The sequence below is a fragment of the Vipera ursinii genome, assembly GCF_947247035.1.
Source record: "Vipera ursinii genome assembly, chromosome: 14".
Lineage (NCBI taxonomy): Eukaryota > Metazoa > Chordata > Lepidosauria > Squamata > Viperidae > Vipera > Vipera ursinii.
Window position 1 is genome coordinate 2,727,708 of NC_139527.1, and position 16,391 is coordinate 2,744,098.

Below are 16,391 nucleotides of genomic sequence, written 5' to 3' on the forward strand. Positions count from 1 at the left end.
CACCAGCTCATAATGAGGCAAGACTGAAAATAGAGGTTTCTAGCTTACAGGTCCCGGCTTTAAGCCGCTGCAAAGGGTTCTTTAAAATTTACACGCGTGCCATTTCTCTTTCATCTCACCTTATTAGTTCGGTTCCAGACAGCTGCCGATCAGAAGAAGACTGGTGTCTTCCTCTCATCTTGCAAGCCCAAAGACAGATCGGCCCCATTTCTTGGGGATAATGGCGGGTGAAGTTTGATAAATGAGCTCCAGACATCACCAGGAGATGGCGTGTGTGTGTGTGGGGGGGGGGGGAAGCGAGTGTCATGTTGTGGTTGTCTTCTTTGAAAGATGGAAAGGACAGATCTGAAGCTGCCGAAACATGTGGAGCTGCCAAGCTCTCAGCTACTGAAAACCGTGGAAGGGGATGAGGCCAGAGCAGCAGATGGCTTCATTGGAGGGACACTAACCTTGGTTAATGGCTAATAGGGATCTGTGGAGGTCCTCAGTCATCCAGGCCACGGTTGTCCCAAAAGCTGCTTTTTCAGGAGGCAACTGGACTTTCTTGGGGTTTTTTTGAAGACATTTCGCTTCTCATCCTAGAAGTTTCTTCAGCTCTGACTGGACGGTGGGGAAGAGATAGGGGTCTTTCCTAGGGAGAGAAATGTGGTCTCTCACTAGTGGACAGAAGACGACAGGAAAACCTTTTTCCATATTGTTTTCTGCCCACAATTTCAAAAATGTTACCGTCCATACATTGGTTGGAACCAGGGGTGCCTATGGCCCAACAGTGAATAAAAATCAAAACCGTATTCTTATATGCTACCGCTTGGTGGACTTGGCGGCAAACAGGGACGCTTTGAGACGATTCTTTTTCAGAAAAATTAATCAAGCATTTTAGTAGTAATACATTGAATATATTTCAAGAGAGCCAGCGTGGGGAGAACATCGTGGGAATTTCGATCCTTTCGACCACGGATTCAACCGCTGTTCCGGCAATATGTTGTAACCAAAGTTCTTAGTCCGTTTTTGTCATATACTCTTTCACTTGTTCTTCCTTGGTTTCGAGTTTCAACGAAGAGCTCATCCATTTTAGCAATTGCGTCTTCATCGAGTATATGTTAATCAATTATTAATCGAATTTATATAACTGTCCATCTGTACCCAAGGCTCTGGGTTGCTCAGAAACAATTAAAAAGCAGTATTGCAAAAGAGCAATCCAGCACAGCAGACCGAAGCAATAAAAGCCATATAAAACCGCATCAAATCATAAAACAATAATTATTTATTAATCACATTTAATTATACAATATAAAATTCTAGTTCTGGCTGCACTGCTTTCTTTCAACCCCTGCTCAAAGCAAGAAACGCTATACCATTTCAGACAAATGGTTGTCCATTCTCTTCTTAAAAACCTCCAGTGTTGGAACATTCACAACTTCTGGAGGCAAGTTGTTCCACTGATTAATTGTCCTCACTGTCAGGAAATTTCTCCTTAATTCCAGGTTGCTTCTCTCCTCGATGAGTTTCCATCCGTTGCCTTCTGGTGCTTTAGAGAATAGTTTAAAACCCCCGCCCCACCTTTTTTTTCTTTTTTTCTTTATGGCAGCCCCTCAAATATTGCAGCACTGCTATCCTGTCACCCCCTAGTCCTTCTGGGAACATTTGCAAGGCTGTTAAAATCACTTTGTCCTGACTTGCTTTAGGAGCTGACAATGAAGCCGGGATTAATTGCCTTTGCAATTGATTCTGATGTTTACACTGGTTTTATCGTGTGGCTCTTGTTGTATCGAAAATTGCCTTGAGTCTTGCAAAGCGGAGTTGTATACAAATTTCTCTATAAATAAATAAGCACATGTTCCCTCGCCCTGACTGACTTATGGGGGCCATCAGCCCCTGATTCTTCGATTCGCCTCGAATTGCTAGCACCCGAAGGGGAGATGACACATTGGGCTAAATCAGCAACCAAAGCCTTTAATTATTTTGCCCGTTATGCGAATCTTTGGCTTTTGGGATGAGGGGAGGCAAGACGAAAGAGCTTCTTGCCGGGACCTCACTGACATTGGGCTGGTATTGCCATCACCAGGTTACGGATATATTTGGAGGTTAGCAGTGCAGAATCAAGAAAAGGCTTCTTGCGTTCTTGCTCAGCCTTTCCTTCCGCTTGACGAAAAAGGCGTTGTTTCACGCATCCGTTCCTGGAAGGACATTTTGCCAAGTGCCCTAGCAACTGGTCCCTTTGGCTCCAGAGACAATGAACACTGCGGCAAATAAAAGGATTTTCAGCTTTATTATTAGCTCAGCCAAACGGATTTAAAAGCATCACGTAAAAAGCAGACGTGCCAAGCAAGAACAGCACTCAAATCTCTTAACAGGTCCTCCTTAATAAGGGCAGCCGAGATATCCCAAGCAGGACGAGAAGCAACGGATGGAAACTCGTCAAGGAGAGAAGCAACCTAGAACTAAGGAGAAACTTCCTGACAGTGAGAACAATTAGCCAGTGGAACTCCTTGCCTCCAGAAGTGGTAAATGCTCCAGCACTGGAAGTTTTTAAGAGGAGACTGGACAGCCATTTGCCTGAAATGGTATAGGGTTTCCTGCCTGAGCAGGGGGTTGGACTAGATGACCTCCAAGGTCCCTTCCAACTTACTACTACTACTACTTCTTCTTCTTCTTCTTCTTCTTCTTCTTCTTCTTCTTCTTCTTCTTCTTCTTCTTCTTCTTCTTCTTCTTCTTCTTCTTCTTCTTCTTCTTCTTCTTATTATTATTATTATTATTATTATTATTATTATTATTATTATTATTAGGATAGCCGGTTTCCACAATAATCCACCCTAGATTTGGTGCAGAAGCTCCCAACAAGGTTTTTTTTTTAAATCAAAATTTGGCACCAGGACTTTATGGTCCTGTTATGGTCAGGAGTCTGGAAGATCTAACCTTGGCCCACCTATGCAGAAATTATTATAATTACTGAGGGGACATCCTGTCCTGGAGATTTGTTCTCCTTCCCCGTGAGAAATTTGTAGCAACCCAATTCTTTTGGACTGAGTTTTGGTGGGACAAGGAGAGAATTTCAGAAGGCCATTTCAACATTGTTCTAGTTGGACTTGGGCCCAGATGTTGCTCTAGGATGTTGCCCAATGAGCTCTGATCTGTGGGGATCACTCAATAAATTCTTCCTGGCAGCCCCATGCCTCATCCTCTCCTTGTCTGGGAATCTTCTATGCAACTGTGCTAAAATTAGCCTTTGAACTTGATACGACATTTTCATCCTTCCACAATTAAATGAAAAATTAAATTATGTGTAAGGTATCTTTTTTTTTTTATTGCTGCAACACACCGAAAAAGAAAATTACATCGAATAGTAAGACAGAAATAATATAAATAAGAAAATGGAAACGTACCCACTCAGTAAAATAAATATTTGGGGGAAAAACCCCCAGAGCTTTTAATATTTTAAAGTCTGAACACGTTATATCAGTTGCTCTTTCTCCAATATTTATATAAAAAACAGGCAGTTTAGAAGTATTTGAGGTAGCAAATGCATTTCTTTTGTCCGTAGTGCTAACTTGGATATGGCTTTCTGGTCTTCTGGTTATTTTATTTCATGCTTTCCTTTTTGCAAGCTCTCCAAGAGAAGATATATTTTGAATTGGACAATACTGCATTTGTATTTTATATCAGCCAGTGAATATCTGAGTCAATAATGCTCAGGCGGAAATGATAGATGGCGCAGAAGAATATTTATTTAACACTCCACAGTATTTGAAGGAAGAAGCAGTGGAATCTTTCCAGACCTATCGTTCAAGTGCTTTTGAGCGGCTCCTGTTATTCTCTGAAGCTATGGCCACACAAGCCATAGTTTTATCTATGATGGATTATTAAATAAACGGGGATGATAGTGTCAACCTGTTAAGTCACTCATAAGTAAGCCAAAACTTAGTTCTAGGTTGCTTCTCTCCTTGATTAGTTTCCATCCATTGCTTCTTGTCCTGCCTTCAGGTGCTTTGGAGAATAAGTTGTTCCCCCACCCCAACATCTTTGTGGAAACCCCAGAGATACTGCAAGACTGCTATCATGTCACCCCTAGTCCTTCTTTTCATTAAACTTGACATACTCAATTTCTGCAACCATTCTTCCTATGTTTTAGCCTCCAGTCCCCTGATCATCTTTGTTGCTCTTCTCTGGACTCTTTCTAGAGTCTCAACATCTTTTTTACATCGTGGTGACCAAAAGTATTCCAAGTGTGGCCTTACCAAGGCATTATAAAGTGGTATTAACACTTCACGTGATTTTGATTCTATCCCTCTGTCAATGCAGCCTAGGATTGCATTGGCTTTTTTGGCCGCTGCAGCACACGGCTGGCTCATATTTCAGGGATTGTCCACTAGGACAAATTGTTTTCTTTTAAGAAATGTCACTCTAAAACCAGATACAATGCTGGTAGTTATCAACTGACAGTCATTCATTTAGCAGCCGTTCAAAATTAACAATGACCCTGAAAAAAGTGACTTATGAACAATCCTCACACTTACGACGGTTGCTCATCCCCCAAGGTCATAGGATCAAAATTCAAACACTTGGGAACCTGCACGTATTCACCACGGTTGCAGCCACGTCGTCACCATTTGCAACTTTCCCAGCTGACAAGGGCATTTGCTTTAGGACTGCACAATTCATTTAACAGCTGCAGTGATTCATTTAACAACCACAGGGAAAAAAAAAATTTTTCCGCAAAATCAGTTAACCACTTTGCTTAGCAGCAGAAATTCTGGGCGCAAAATTGTGGTTGTGAGTGGAGGATTACTTGTAGCCATCATTTCCAGGGACAACAGCTGAGTTCATGGCAGAGCTTTTGTCTCCTTTTGCCTCTACTAGAGTCCTGTAAGACGGGCCAGACTTAACACCATCCTTCCACATGCTTCACGCAAAGGAGCAACATTTTAGCTTCAGATCTTGTGTGAAGTCTCCCACCACTTTTATTCTCCCCTCCCCCCCGCCAAACAAATAAAAATCTCCCACTGAGTTCACATAGCATGCTAAGCCACCGTTGGGCTTTATATCTTAGCAGAAAGATATTTAATCAATATCCTTGTTAAGCCAAGCATGACATGGCTTGCGAGAACTCGGTCTCCTGGCATGCTGAGATGGGAAAAACCCTCTAAGTGAATTTAAGGGACTTTCTCCAAAAGAACCCTCGTGAGGACATATATTGAAAATAAAATTCCAATGAAGATAGATAGATAGATAGATAGATAGATAGATAGATAGATAGATAGATAGATAGACAGACAGACAGACAGACAGACAGACAGACAGACAGACACAGACATATTGGATGAATAAGATAGGATGAATAAGATAGATGGATAGATAGATTAGATAGATAGATAGATAGATAGATAGATAGATAGATAGATAGATAGATAGATAGATGGATGGATGGATGGATGGATGGATGGATGGATGGATGGATGGACGGACTTCTGGAAGTGTCATCCACATGGAGAAACGGTTGTTCACTTTGAATCCCACCACTGGTCTTCTTCCTTGCAGGAAGCAACAGTTATGGATTCCCTGCCTGGTTCCTAAACGTCTTCTCTTAACACACACACACACACACACACACACACACACACGCCTTAAAAAACACACCAATGAATGCAGATGCTTCCTGACCTCTGAAGCTACAGGACTTGGCCATGAAAACGGCCTTATTAAACTTCCCTGGTTTTCATATGGCTCAGGCCATTTAAGTTCCTTAACTAGCCCCTGGAGAATCTTCAACTATCTCGTAACGGCCACGGGGTTTTTAATATTGCAAGGGAGCCAGAGGTCTGCAAATAGATTGTATTGCAAAAGGAGGGGAGAAAAAGTTGCAGTTTTGCTGTGCGGCGAATTTTAGCAGGTATTTTGCATAGCAGGGCAGTGCTGGTTGCTTCTTAAAGTTTCTAGTTCTCGTGACTTGCTGAGCCCCTGAGGTTTTTACGAAGAGACTGGACAGTCACTTGTCTGAGACGGTATAGGTTCTCCTGCTTGAGCGGGGGGCTGGACTAGAAGACCTCCAAGGTCCCTTCCAGCCCTATAATTCTATGGTCTATGACACCAGAGACTCTAAGCTAGGGGTCTTCAAACTTGGCCCTTTTATGACTTGTGGACTTCAATTCCCAGAATTCCTCAGCCAGGCACGTTGGCTGACGAATTCTGGGAGTTGAAGTCCACAAGTCAAAAAAGGGCCAAGTTTGAAGATCCCTGCTCTAAGCTCTAAGATGTCTAAAGGTTGGCAATGTGAAAAATATAAAGGGATATTGATCTGAAAAACCGAAAAGGGACTGGGCAGAAATACATATGGCGATGTGGAAAGTTTTGAAAACAAATCTTCAGATGAAAGTGGAACTTTTCTGATTAGGACTGATGGACACTCCAATGCAAAAGGCTCGCGGAGAATTGCTTTTGTATATGGCAAGTGTGCGAGGCTATTATATGCACAACGAGGCAGCACGGCAGAAAGACCAACAAACGGAGGAATGGATCATGAAGCCGGCTGAGTTTGCAGAAATGGCTCAATGGACTTGTTTGATTAAGGAGAGAACTACAATTGCTTCTTCTTCTTTTTTTTTTTAAACGACCGGGAAACCCTTCGCAGACTTTTTGCTGGAAGTGGATAAAAATGAAGCCATTTCGGGATGTAGTGATGAAAAATGGCCGTTGATGGGAAGAAGGGAACTGCTCTGTGTGTTAGATAGCTTTTATTATTATTATTATTATTATTATTGACTTTTTAGAATCTCCTTTCCTCTGAGTCCTTCGGGAGAAGGGCGGTATACAAATACAATTATTATTATTATTATTTCTTCTTCTCTCTTTCTGTGGTTTTTTTTAAAAAACCTTTGTAAAATCTTCCTTTAATCAAAAAAAAAATATTCACAAAAATAAAGTGATTAAGGGGACCAGAATGATAGTATAGGTAGTCCTTGACTTAGAACTGACTATTCAGTTAGTGACCATTCAAAAGGGACTGATGACCATTTCCCATACTTTTTGGCCACTGCAGCATCCCTGTGGTTGTACGATCAAAATTCAGACGTTTGGCAACTGGCTCGTATTGATGACCTTTGCGGTGTCCCCCTTTGCGACCACCTGACAAGCGAAGCCAGGTTCACTTAACAACCGGGTTACCAACTTAAAACCTCAGCGATTCACTTAACAGCTGCGGCAAGTAAGCTCGTAACATAGGGCAAAATTCCCTTAACAGCTGTCTTGATTAGCAACTGAAATTTTGGGCTCATTCGTGGCCATAAATCAAGGGCTGCCTTTAATGTATTGACACATACACCCAGCTCTGGATTTTGTTTTTCCAGTTCTAGAAAGCAGCTGAGGGTCTGCAAATGTATTTTCTATTAAACTACCCATTTGAGAACAAGGCAGGAGAAAGGAGAGAGAGAGAGAGAGTGCCCATCACGGTTTAAGAAAACGTTGCTTTTTAATTCACATATTTACAGTGTAATACAAGTCAACGTGGCATCATGCTGGCTGTGCAGTTACCTATACATGTCGGAATATCTATCTGTCTATCTATATAAATAAGAAAAGGTGAACCCTTGGCCTTTTTCTGCACCAATTCTGGCTGCCAAGTTGGACAAGAAGGAACACACAGGATAACTTACAAGAAACAGTGAGTGCCTAGAATCGTGAGACAGAGTCAAAATGTTTTGACGTTGGCTGTGCTTTCCCACTCCAGCAGGTGCAGAGAGGTGCCCGTCCCTTCCTCCAGGATCTCGGAGGGTGCCTTACGTGTAGGATGTCAACGCTCCCGGGCCTCGGAGTCCGTAGCAGCAGTGGGGCGGAAAATGTCTTCCTCCCCCGGATGTGCGCACCCCAAATTCATTGCAACATTCTCCGGGTGAGAGAGGAAGGGAGAGCAATAGAAGGACGACTCAAGGGCGGCAAAATTTCTTCCTTCTGTTCTTCTGGAGCGTCCAACAATTGCTGCATGTAACAGGACGTGCCCAGCAGGACGTGGCCCGTGGCTTGCATGGTGAAGAGGGTCCAGCGGAGAGCTTCTCTGAGAAAAAACAGGAGCAATTGGAGAGAGAAAGTGAGAGAGAGAGAGAGAGAGAGAGATGGTCAGGGAGCACCAAGGCTACCTAGACGGTTTACAATAATCGTTTTGAGGTTCTCTTTGAACTCTGAGCTCACAAATTTCATCTCTTCTTATTTAAAACTTTTTTTTTTTTGCTCTGTGCTTTGCTGGAAAAACTCCCCTTTCGTGACGCTTGCACGAACACCCCCAGGAGATCTTAGATTTACAGTGTACAGAGACACGACATTAAAGGAAGCGAGGTGAGGAGGGAAGAGGAAAAAAACAAATTGTGGATGAATCCCAAAGGATGATGAATCCCAAAGGATGATGGGAAGGGCCAACCCAGGGAGGCAAAGAGACTTACTTCATGATCCTCTTTGCCCCATAGCACTGCATATCGTAGGACATGCTGTAGGTCCCATAAAGAGTAGCCTTGATGTTCAGAGAGCCAATGAAGTCCTGGGGCTTGGTCTTGTACAGATCAAATGTGATGCAGGCCACGTCAATCCGACGCCGAGGCTTGCTGGATAGAGATAGCTGGTACCCGGCTTTCTGGGGACAAAAAAATTGGAAAAAGAATACTTTGAGAGTCTAATGAAGACATGATAGCAGTCTTCCAATACTTGAGGTGCTTCCATAGAGAAGAGGGAGTCAAGCTCTTCTCCAAAGCGCCCGAAGGCAGGAGAAGAAGCAACGGATGGAAACTCATCAAGGAGAGAAGTAACCTGGAACTAAGGAGAAACTTCCTGACAGTGAGAACTATTAGCCAGTGGAATGGCTCGCCTTGACAAACTGTGGGTGCTCCATCACTGGAGCTTTTGAAGAAGAGATTGGATAGTAATTTGTGCAGAATGGTATAGGATCTCTTGCATGGGCAGGGGGTTGGACTAGAAGACCTCTAAGGTCCCTTCCAAATCTGTTATCCTGCATTGTGTAATTATCACTACTGAACAGAGTCTCTGCATGCAAGTTTTGCACAGCCTCCTTTCCCGTGAAGGCTACATATCGCGGTAGCTTTTTGCTTTTCAGGATTCTAGTCCTCATGACTGAAAAGCGTTTATAGCCAAGCGAGAAAAATCTGTTTTTCTCCCTTTCTCTTCACCCAGGCGTCTCAAAAGTAACCCCAAGAGTTATCAATTTCAGCACTTACCTCTTCCATTTCCTTTCTCTAATACGGTTTGCTGGGAATTGCCTTTATCGTGATGATACTTATTTAAACTGCCCTTTTCTTGCGTGATCACAGGCAGCTTTACAAGCAGAATAATAAAACGCTCTAGCATTTAGAATCGGCTTTCAAATGTTTCATTTCCATAAAAACCGGAAGGGAGGGAGTGCTTTTTCGCTTTCCAGACAGAATTCTGGATGGGCCATCCTTTCCATCACAAGGGCTGAGCAACCGAGCGTTAGCATCCTTGGCTAGGTTCACACAACCCAGGTAATTAACTCATTTGTGATGTATGCAGAAGAGACGGAATTGTTTGCCCTGCGTCTGAGATGGGCAGTCACATGCAGTTACCAAATGAATAAGTTAAATTAAAAACAAACCTTCTGATTTCTGGAAACACCCATTCCAACTGACATTTTTCCCCTCCCTAGTGAGCCACTTCCATCTTGTGGCTGTTCTTCTCTACCTAGCCAATGGTGGCTTATTCAAGAAGGCATGGTTAAACCCAAACAGCTGGGCGCTTCCAACCTAGATGTGGATGACCGTTCTTGGAAAGAAGCCAAGCCAGTGGTGGCTTATTCAAGAAGCCATGGTTAAACTCAACAGATGAGTGCTTCCAACTTAGCTGTAGATAACCGTCCCTGGCAGGAAGCCAAACCAATGGTGGCTTATTCAAGAAACCATAGTTAAACCCAACAGACATGTGCTTCCAACTTAATCAAAGATCCTTTGATCTTGCTGCCCGGGAAGGAAGCAGATGCCCGCATTTCTAACCCAGCCAGACAATAGCATGTCCTTGAAATGAACACATTTTACTGGCTTAAGTCTTAAATTTGACTCCTCACCTTGACTGGACGCCACACCTGTCCCTCAGTTAAAGCCAGCAATACCATCCCCTCTTCTAGAGTTTGGAAGAACGCCTCCGATTCTACGCTGGTGCCATCTTCATCCAAGACGACGGTGATGGACCCCACTAAGTCCAGAGCAGTTCGTATCTGCGGCAATAAATTAGATTGGATACCTTGCAGTTCCAGACAGCCTGGGAATCAGGGTTCATTAACAAAGGAGCATCTCTTGAGCAAGCTGGCTTAGAAAGGAAGCTTTGGCACTAATTGGATTTGGTGATGAGAAGATCACCCGGTACTTGGCCCAGGGACCATTGGCCTCCATTAAAAGAGAGAGAGAGAGAGAGAGAGAGAGAGAGAGAGAGAGAGAGAGAGAGAGAGAGAGAGAGAGAGAGAGAGAGAGAGAGATGGATTTTGAAAGATTTAGCACTGATGATGTTACCTAGTTGGGTCATGAAACGTCTGCAAGAAAACCACCAAGCTCAAGAGAGCACCAAGGACCCCACAGTCCTCCTCCTCCTCTCCACAAACCCTACTCCCTTCTAGCACTGATGGAGTTCCCTAGTTGGGTCATGAAACGTCTGCAAGAAAACCACCAAGCTCAAGAGAGCACCAAGGACCCCTCATTTGAACCCTGAGCTACAAATATTCTCTTCTATCAATTCAGAAGGACTTTAGCTTTTATTTTTTTATTTTTTTTATTTTAATTATTATTATTTTTTTGTGGGGTGGGAGGTCCATTGTACAAAAACATCTCAGGGCTGTTCACTGCCCAGAATTTGCCAAGCCCCCCACTCTGCAACCAGATGACAGAAACAGGGAATGGGTGTGTGTGTGTCTTTGTGTGTGTGTGTGTGTGTGTGTGTGTGTGTGTAAAGGTACCGGAATGCAAGGAAGGCCTGGGAAGGAATTGTGGAAGATAAGTGAACCGACTGTTGCCTGGGAGCGACCCTTGACCCCAAGGTCAAACGAGGGGAAAGCTCCAAAGCGCCCAGGTGCCCAGGCCGTTTCCACCCCAAAAAACAAAATAAATGTAATTGATTGGTGGACAATGGACAGTGGGTGGCCTGCAGAAGGGGAAAAAGTGATTTTTTTTTTTAACTTAGGCTGTTTTGTGCCCGAAAACTTCAGAACTGGCTTTGCTACTTCTCTGCCTGGGTGGAACTACCAGTGAAGTTACACTCTTGGTAGAAGACACTGTCCCAGGAGTTTTTGGGGTCCCCCCCTTTTTTTAACTGCATTTACCACTTACTTTCTCAAGCAGGTCGCTCAGACTCTCTGCCATGATGCCTTTGCGCACGGTGCGCTCACAGTTGCTCACGCGGTAGGGCCTGGGACGGGCAGCGGGGCCACTCAGCAGCTGCTGGGTCACGGAGGCACTGGCCGAGACACATCTGGAAGAAGAGGAAAAGTCAGCTGAGGGAGGGGGAAAGGGTAAAAACGCCCCCCCACACACACACCTCCTTGGCTAGCCAGGTTTCAACCATCTTCCTTCCTCTCCCGTCTTTATATCGGAGGGTGACTTACCTGGAAAGTGATTGGGGGGTGAGAAGATCCAAGTATTTCTTTGCATAATCCATCAGGCTGCAGGGAATAGGAATCGGTCCCTAGGGAAAGAGAAAACTGGGTTGAGGCGTGCCGTTCTCTTAATTTATTTCTCGTTTTTTGAGAGAGTGATGGAAGTCTTGATGGACGGGGCAGCTAGATAAATAGAAAGCCTGGAGATGATCGATTTTTGCACTTTTTCTTGGCTTCCTTTCGTCCTTCCCTTCTTCTTTTCTTATTTTTTTTTGGAGGGGGGGGAGTGGTGGTTTCCCCAATATTTTCCCGCTCCTGACTGGCACCAGCGAACAAGCAAAAACTGCTTGATCGAGCGCTCTTTTTCTATTAAAAAGCGAACTCCACGCCTAAGGAGTTTGGGCGTTGCCATCTCCATTTTTTCTTTTTTCTTTTTTGTGGCTACGAGAAATTGCTCCGGTCCCGAGAGGGAGACGCCGTTGGGATTTTGCGGAAAGAAAATCTGAAAAAGAGAAAAACTGCCCGTCTCTGATCAAAATAAAAAAGAAAAGTGACTGGGCTCAGCGGTGGAGTTGGATTTGCCGTACCAACATCAATCTCCTCCTTCTTGGAGGACTGTTATATTTCTGGGGGAAATGGGGACGGGGGGCGGTTTCCCCCAAGATCTCCCTCCTGGGATAATGCTCACAGCGTAGAAGACTGAATCCTACGTTTGGAAGGGACCTTGGAGGTCTTCTAGTCCAGCCTTACCGCTCAATCAGGGGACCTTATATACTGCTCCAGACAAAGGCCTGTCTAGTCTCTTCTTAAAAAAACGTCTTTAGGCAAGCTGGATAATTGTTCTCACTGTCAGGAAATTCCTGTTTATTAGGAAAGAAGCATCCATTGCTTCTTGGAGTATAAGAGACCCCCCCCTCTTCTCTATGACAGCCCCTCCTCCAATACAATCAGACAGCTATCATCTCTCCCCTAATCCTTCTCTCCAAGAGGCTATCCAAGGTGAGTTGGAAGGAGCCCCTTCCTTTCTCCCCATCCCTCTTTCCTCCCCCCATTCCCCCCCATCAAGACCCCCACCTCAAACTTTCCCCTCCCCCTAGCAAAAAAAAAACAACCAAAAAAAACCCTCCAGACTTGCCTTTCCAGCTGATCAGCTAATCCTGGTTTCTCTTCCGCTCTGGGCTGACCTGACTCCGGCTTTATAGGAGCCCAGCCCTCGGCCGCCCTTTGGACGGATAAGGGAGGGACGACCAGTAACCACAAGGGTTAGGAAAAGTGCCAACCTCGCCAGGCTGTTGCATCAGGCGGGAGGAGGTCTTGGGCAATTGGGACAAAGGAGGATTTTCTGACACCACTGCCCAAGAGGCAAGGCAGAAACCTTCAGACTGCCCCCGAAGCTTGGATGCCAATCCTAAAGGTTTGATGCAATTGGCATCGGTTTTTGCAGACTGTTCTCTTCGTAGCTGAGGTGGGGGTGAGCATCTCCCCAGCTTTGCCAACGCTGTGACCCCAGAAACGAAGGCCACGCCTTCACCCGTCTCCTGTGCCGTGTTTTATCTGTGGATTTCATGCAGTTCAATGCAGTCTTTCTTGCCGGTTTGCTCATTATGGTTTACTGAACAAGCCACGGTCTGGGTTCACACCACACAGGGAGGCCCAGAGCAGACACATCCTGGTTTAGTACCATCTCTGAACCTAAACATGGATTTAAGATCTCCCCAATATGTAGCCACAGCAATTATTTTCTCATGTGTATCATCGTTCAGCGCTCTTTCATATAAAAATGGCATTTGCCCAACGATTTTGGGGGAGAAGATTAGACTAAATTTGTTGGTGTCCCACCTTTGTTACTTTCACAAATAACTCAAGATGGCAAATATATTCAATATACCTTACTCCTCCTAATTTTCCCCATAACGACAACCCTGGAAGGTGGGTTGGGCTAAGAATGACTGACCCAAGGTCGCCCAGCTGGCTTTCATGTCTAAGGCAGGACTAGAACTCACAGTCTCCCAGTTTTTATCCTGGTCCCTTTATCACTAGACCAAATGGTTTCTCCTCCCCCCCCCCAGTTATTTTTCTGTGCATAGCCTTCCACACCTCTGCACCCTCTTGTGAAGACATATTAGACAAAATGGGCTATTTTGCAGCTGTTGCAGGCTCAGTTTGCTAAACCGACACTGTAAGAACAAACCCAGCAAGAGATATTTAATATTATGGATGTCACAGTAAACAACTTGATGTTGTTACTCAGCAACATCCAAGGTGTGAGCCTTTTTCTTCCTGCTGGAAAGCTTGCCATGAACTCTGGACTCCTCACCTTTAACCAGACGTTGTCACTCCAACAATCACAGGCCAGCATTCTCAGTTAATTGACTCTGAAGCAGCGGAGCTGCTGTCCCAGGAATCCTGAATCTCAGTTCTTATGACTTAGCTCTACCTTGCTAGGTTGTAAGAAGTCCTTAAGGAAAAAAATCTATTTAAGAGATTGAATGCAATCGTCTGTTTATTTGCCATTGCTTTTGTTTTGTTCATACGTAGACCTTTGGGATGCAAATTTAATTTTTAAGCAGTTTGATTCTGCTGTGGGCGCAGTGTTGCAAAAAAACCCCCAACTGTAACCCATCCAGATGGGATTGGCTGCAGTGGACTAAAATTGACTAAATAAATTAAAGCAAGTTTCTGGTCCTTATGGGAACCAGTTATTCAGTTCACACCAGTTTTATATGGTTATTTAGAGTTTTTAATTAGCCACCCAGAGCCATGATAGTGAGACTTGGGGGTAGGGGAACTATACAAATCAGATTCCTAATAAAAATTATTTGAGGTTCATCATGCTTTTCCCTAAGTCGACAAACCAAAAGAGCAACGTTCCCATAACATACTATGGACAATAAACCACGTTAGGGTTCACACAATATGCTAAGACAACGTCTTGCAAGTGGGAGATGCTGCTAATGTATTCTACGGCTAGTAGGTGTCCCACAACACCGACAGAAGAGTTTAGGAGTAAAACCTGGCTTCACAAACCACGATAAAACAAATCCCGAACAGCCTTTTGTTTGGCTTTGTAACAAGCTGGGTGTTTGAAGCCATGGAACAAACCATGGTTAGAATGAAACCACGGCTAGAGCCCGGGTCTTGTAGCAAGGGGAAAGAGAACAGCTGGCCGAACCAAAAAAACCCAAGCTTATCCACACTGCTATCACAAGATCCAAACATTATGATAGGTTAATTCAGGAGTCTTCAAACTTGGCCCTTTTATGACTTGTGGACTTCAACTCCCAGAATTCTTCAGCCAGGCACGCTGGCTGAGGAATTCTGGGAGTTGAAGTCCACAAGTCATAAAAGGGCCAAGTTTGAAGACCCCTGGGTTAATTCATAGCCAGTTAACTTGTTCATTGTGCTTAATTGTTTGAACTGAATCATAAAAGAAGTTAAGTGCAACGTACTGTATTCCCCAACTCACTCAGTCCCCTCTCTCCCAAAACTAACAACTCAAAACTTTTCCATTCAATTTTTTTTTTAAAAAAACAACTACCCGTTTTTTTTAATATGCGCTGCAACTCGTGGAAGAAGGGCAGAGTTGGTGTGCTCACGGCTGCCATCTTGACTTTTCCATCCTCTTCACCCATGGAGTTAGCCCCCCCTCCCCCCACATTCCCCAACCCACCTACTTCTTGCATGTTTCCTTGATGGGGTTTGGACTAGTCCCTGTTTCTCAGTCCAGTAGCTGAGTAGCTGGTGATGGCAGGCATGAAACTGGAGGCCAGAATGCTACAGTCACATCTTTGGAGGAGAAGCCAGATACTGCCCCAATGACTAAATAAAGGAGGAGCTCTACCTCCTTGGCACGGGCAAATGTCCCCGGCAGAGCTATCCTTAACCTGGATAAGCTTACGGTGCAAATGCGGTGAGACTCTGGAAAGAGCGCAGAGCAGAGCAACAAAGATGATTAGGGGACTGGAGGCTAAAACATAGGAAGAAGGGTTGCAGGAATTGGGTATGTCTAGTTTAATGAAAAGAGGGACGAGGAGGGACATGACTGCAGTCTTCCAATATCTCAGGGGCTGCCCCAAAGAAGAGGGAGTCAAGCTATCCTCCAAAGCGCCCGAAGGCAGGACAAGAAGCAACGGATGGAAACTAATCAAAGAGAGAAGCAGCCTAGAAATAAGGAGGAATTTCCTGACAGTGAAAACAATCGGTGGAAAGGCTGGCCTTCAGAGGTTGTGGGTACTACAACACTGGGAGTTTTTTTTTTAAAAAAAGAAGAGATTGGACAGCCGTTGGCTGAAATGGTGTAGGGTCTCCTGCCTGAGCAGGGGGTCGGACTAGAAGACCTCCATGGTCCCTTTCCAACTCTGTCATTCTGTGAAATAAAGACCAAAGTCACTGAAATCCAGCGTGCTCGCCATTTCGTCTGCGCACCAGAGATCTCTTCCCCTCCTTTCCCACTTCCCACTTACCAGCTACAGCAACTCAACCCCAATTTGTTTCTCAGGACTGGGAAAGCTCTGCTCTTATAGCTGGACACACCCAACTCCTTCCCCTTGATCTCCTCCCCTCAATTTCCGATCCCAGCCTCCTGATCAGGTGAAGCGGTAGAACTGCTCCATACTGATTAATTGTTCCCACTGTCAGGAAAAGGTTGGGCCTCTTTTAATGATCTTTCGACTCTTAGTTCTTATCCTGCCCTGGGGTGGGGGGGCTTTGGAGAGTAACTTGACCCCTTCCTCAAGTACTCGAAACAATTATCATGTCCTCCTTAATAGGCTAGACATATCTCGCTCCCTAAATTGTTCAT

At 44.5% G+C, this 16,391-nt stretch overlaps 1 protein-coding gene across 1 annotated transcript; it reads right to left on the reverse strand.

Moving 5' to 3' along the window:
- Positions 1-7,863: 7,863 nt before the first annotated feature.
- On the reverse strand, positions 7,864-12,075 carry CIDEC (cell death inducing DFFA like effector c; the record flags this gene model as incomplete). Its single annotated transcript, XM_083373610.1, has 5 exons — positions 11,600-12,075; positions 11,325-11,466; positions 10,073-10,222; positions 8,427-8,614; positions 7,864-8,044 (listed from the first exon to the last, which is right to left on the reverse strand). Exons 1-5 carry the CDS (start codon positions 11,650-11,652, stop codon positions 7,864-7,866), a joined length of 714 nt encoding a protein of 237 aa, XP_083229736.1. The 5' UTR covers positions 11,653-12,075.
- Positions 12,076-16,391: the final 4,316 nt, after the last annotated feature.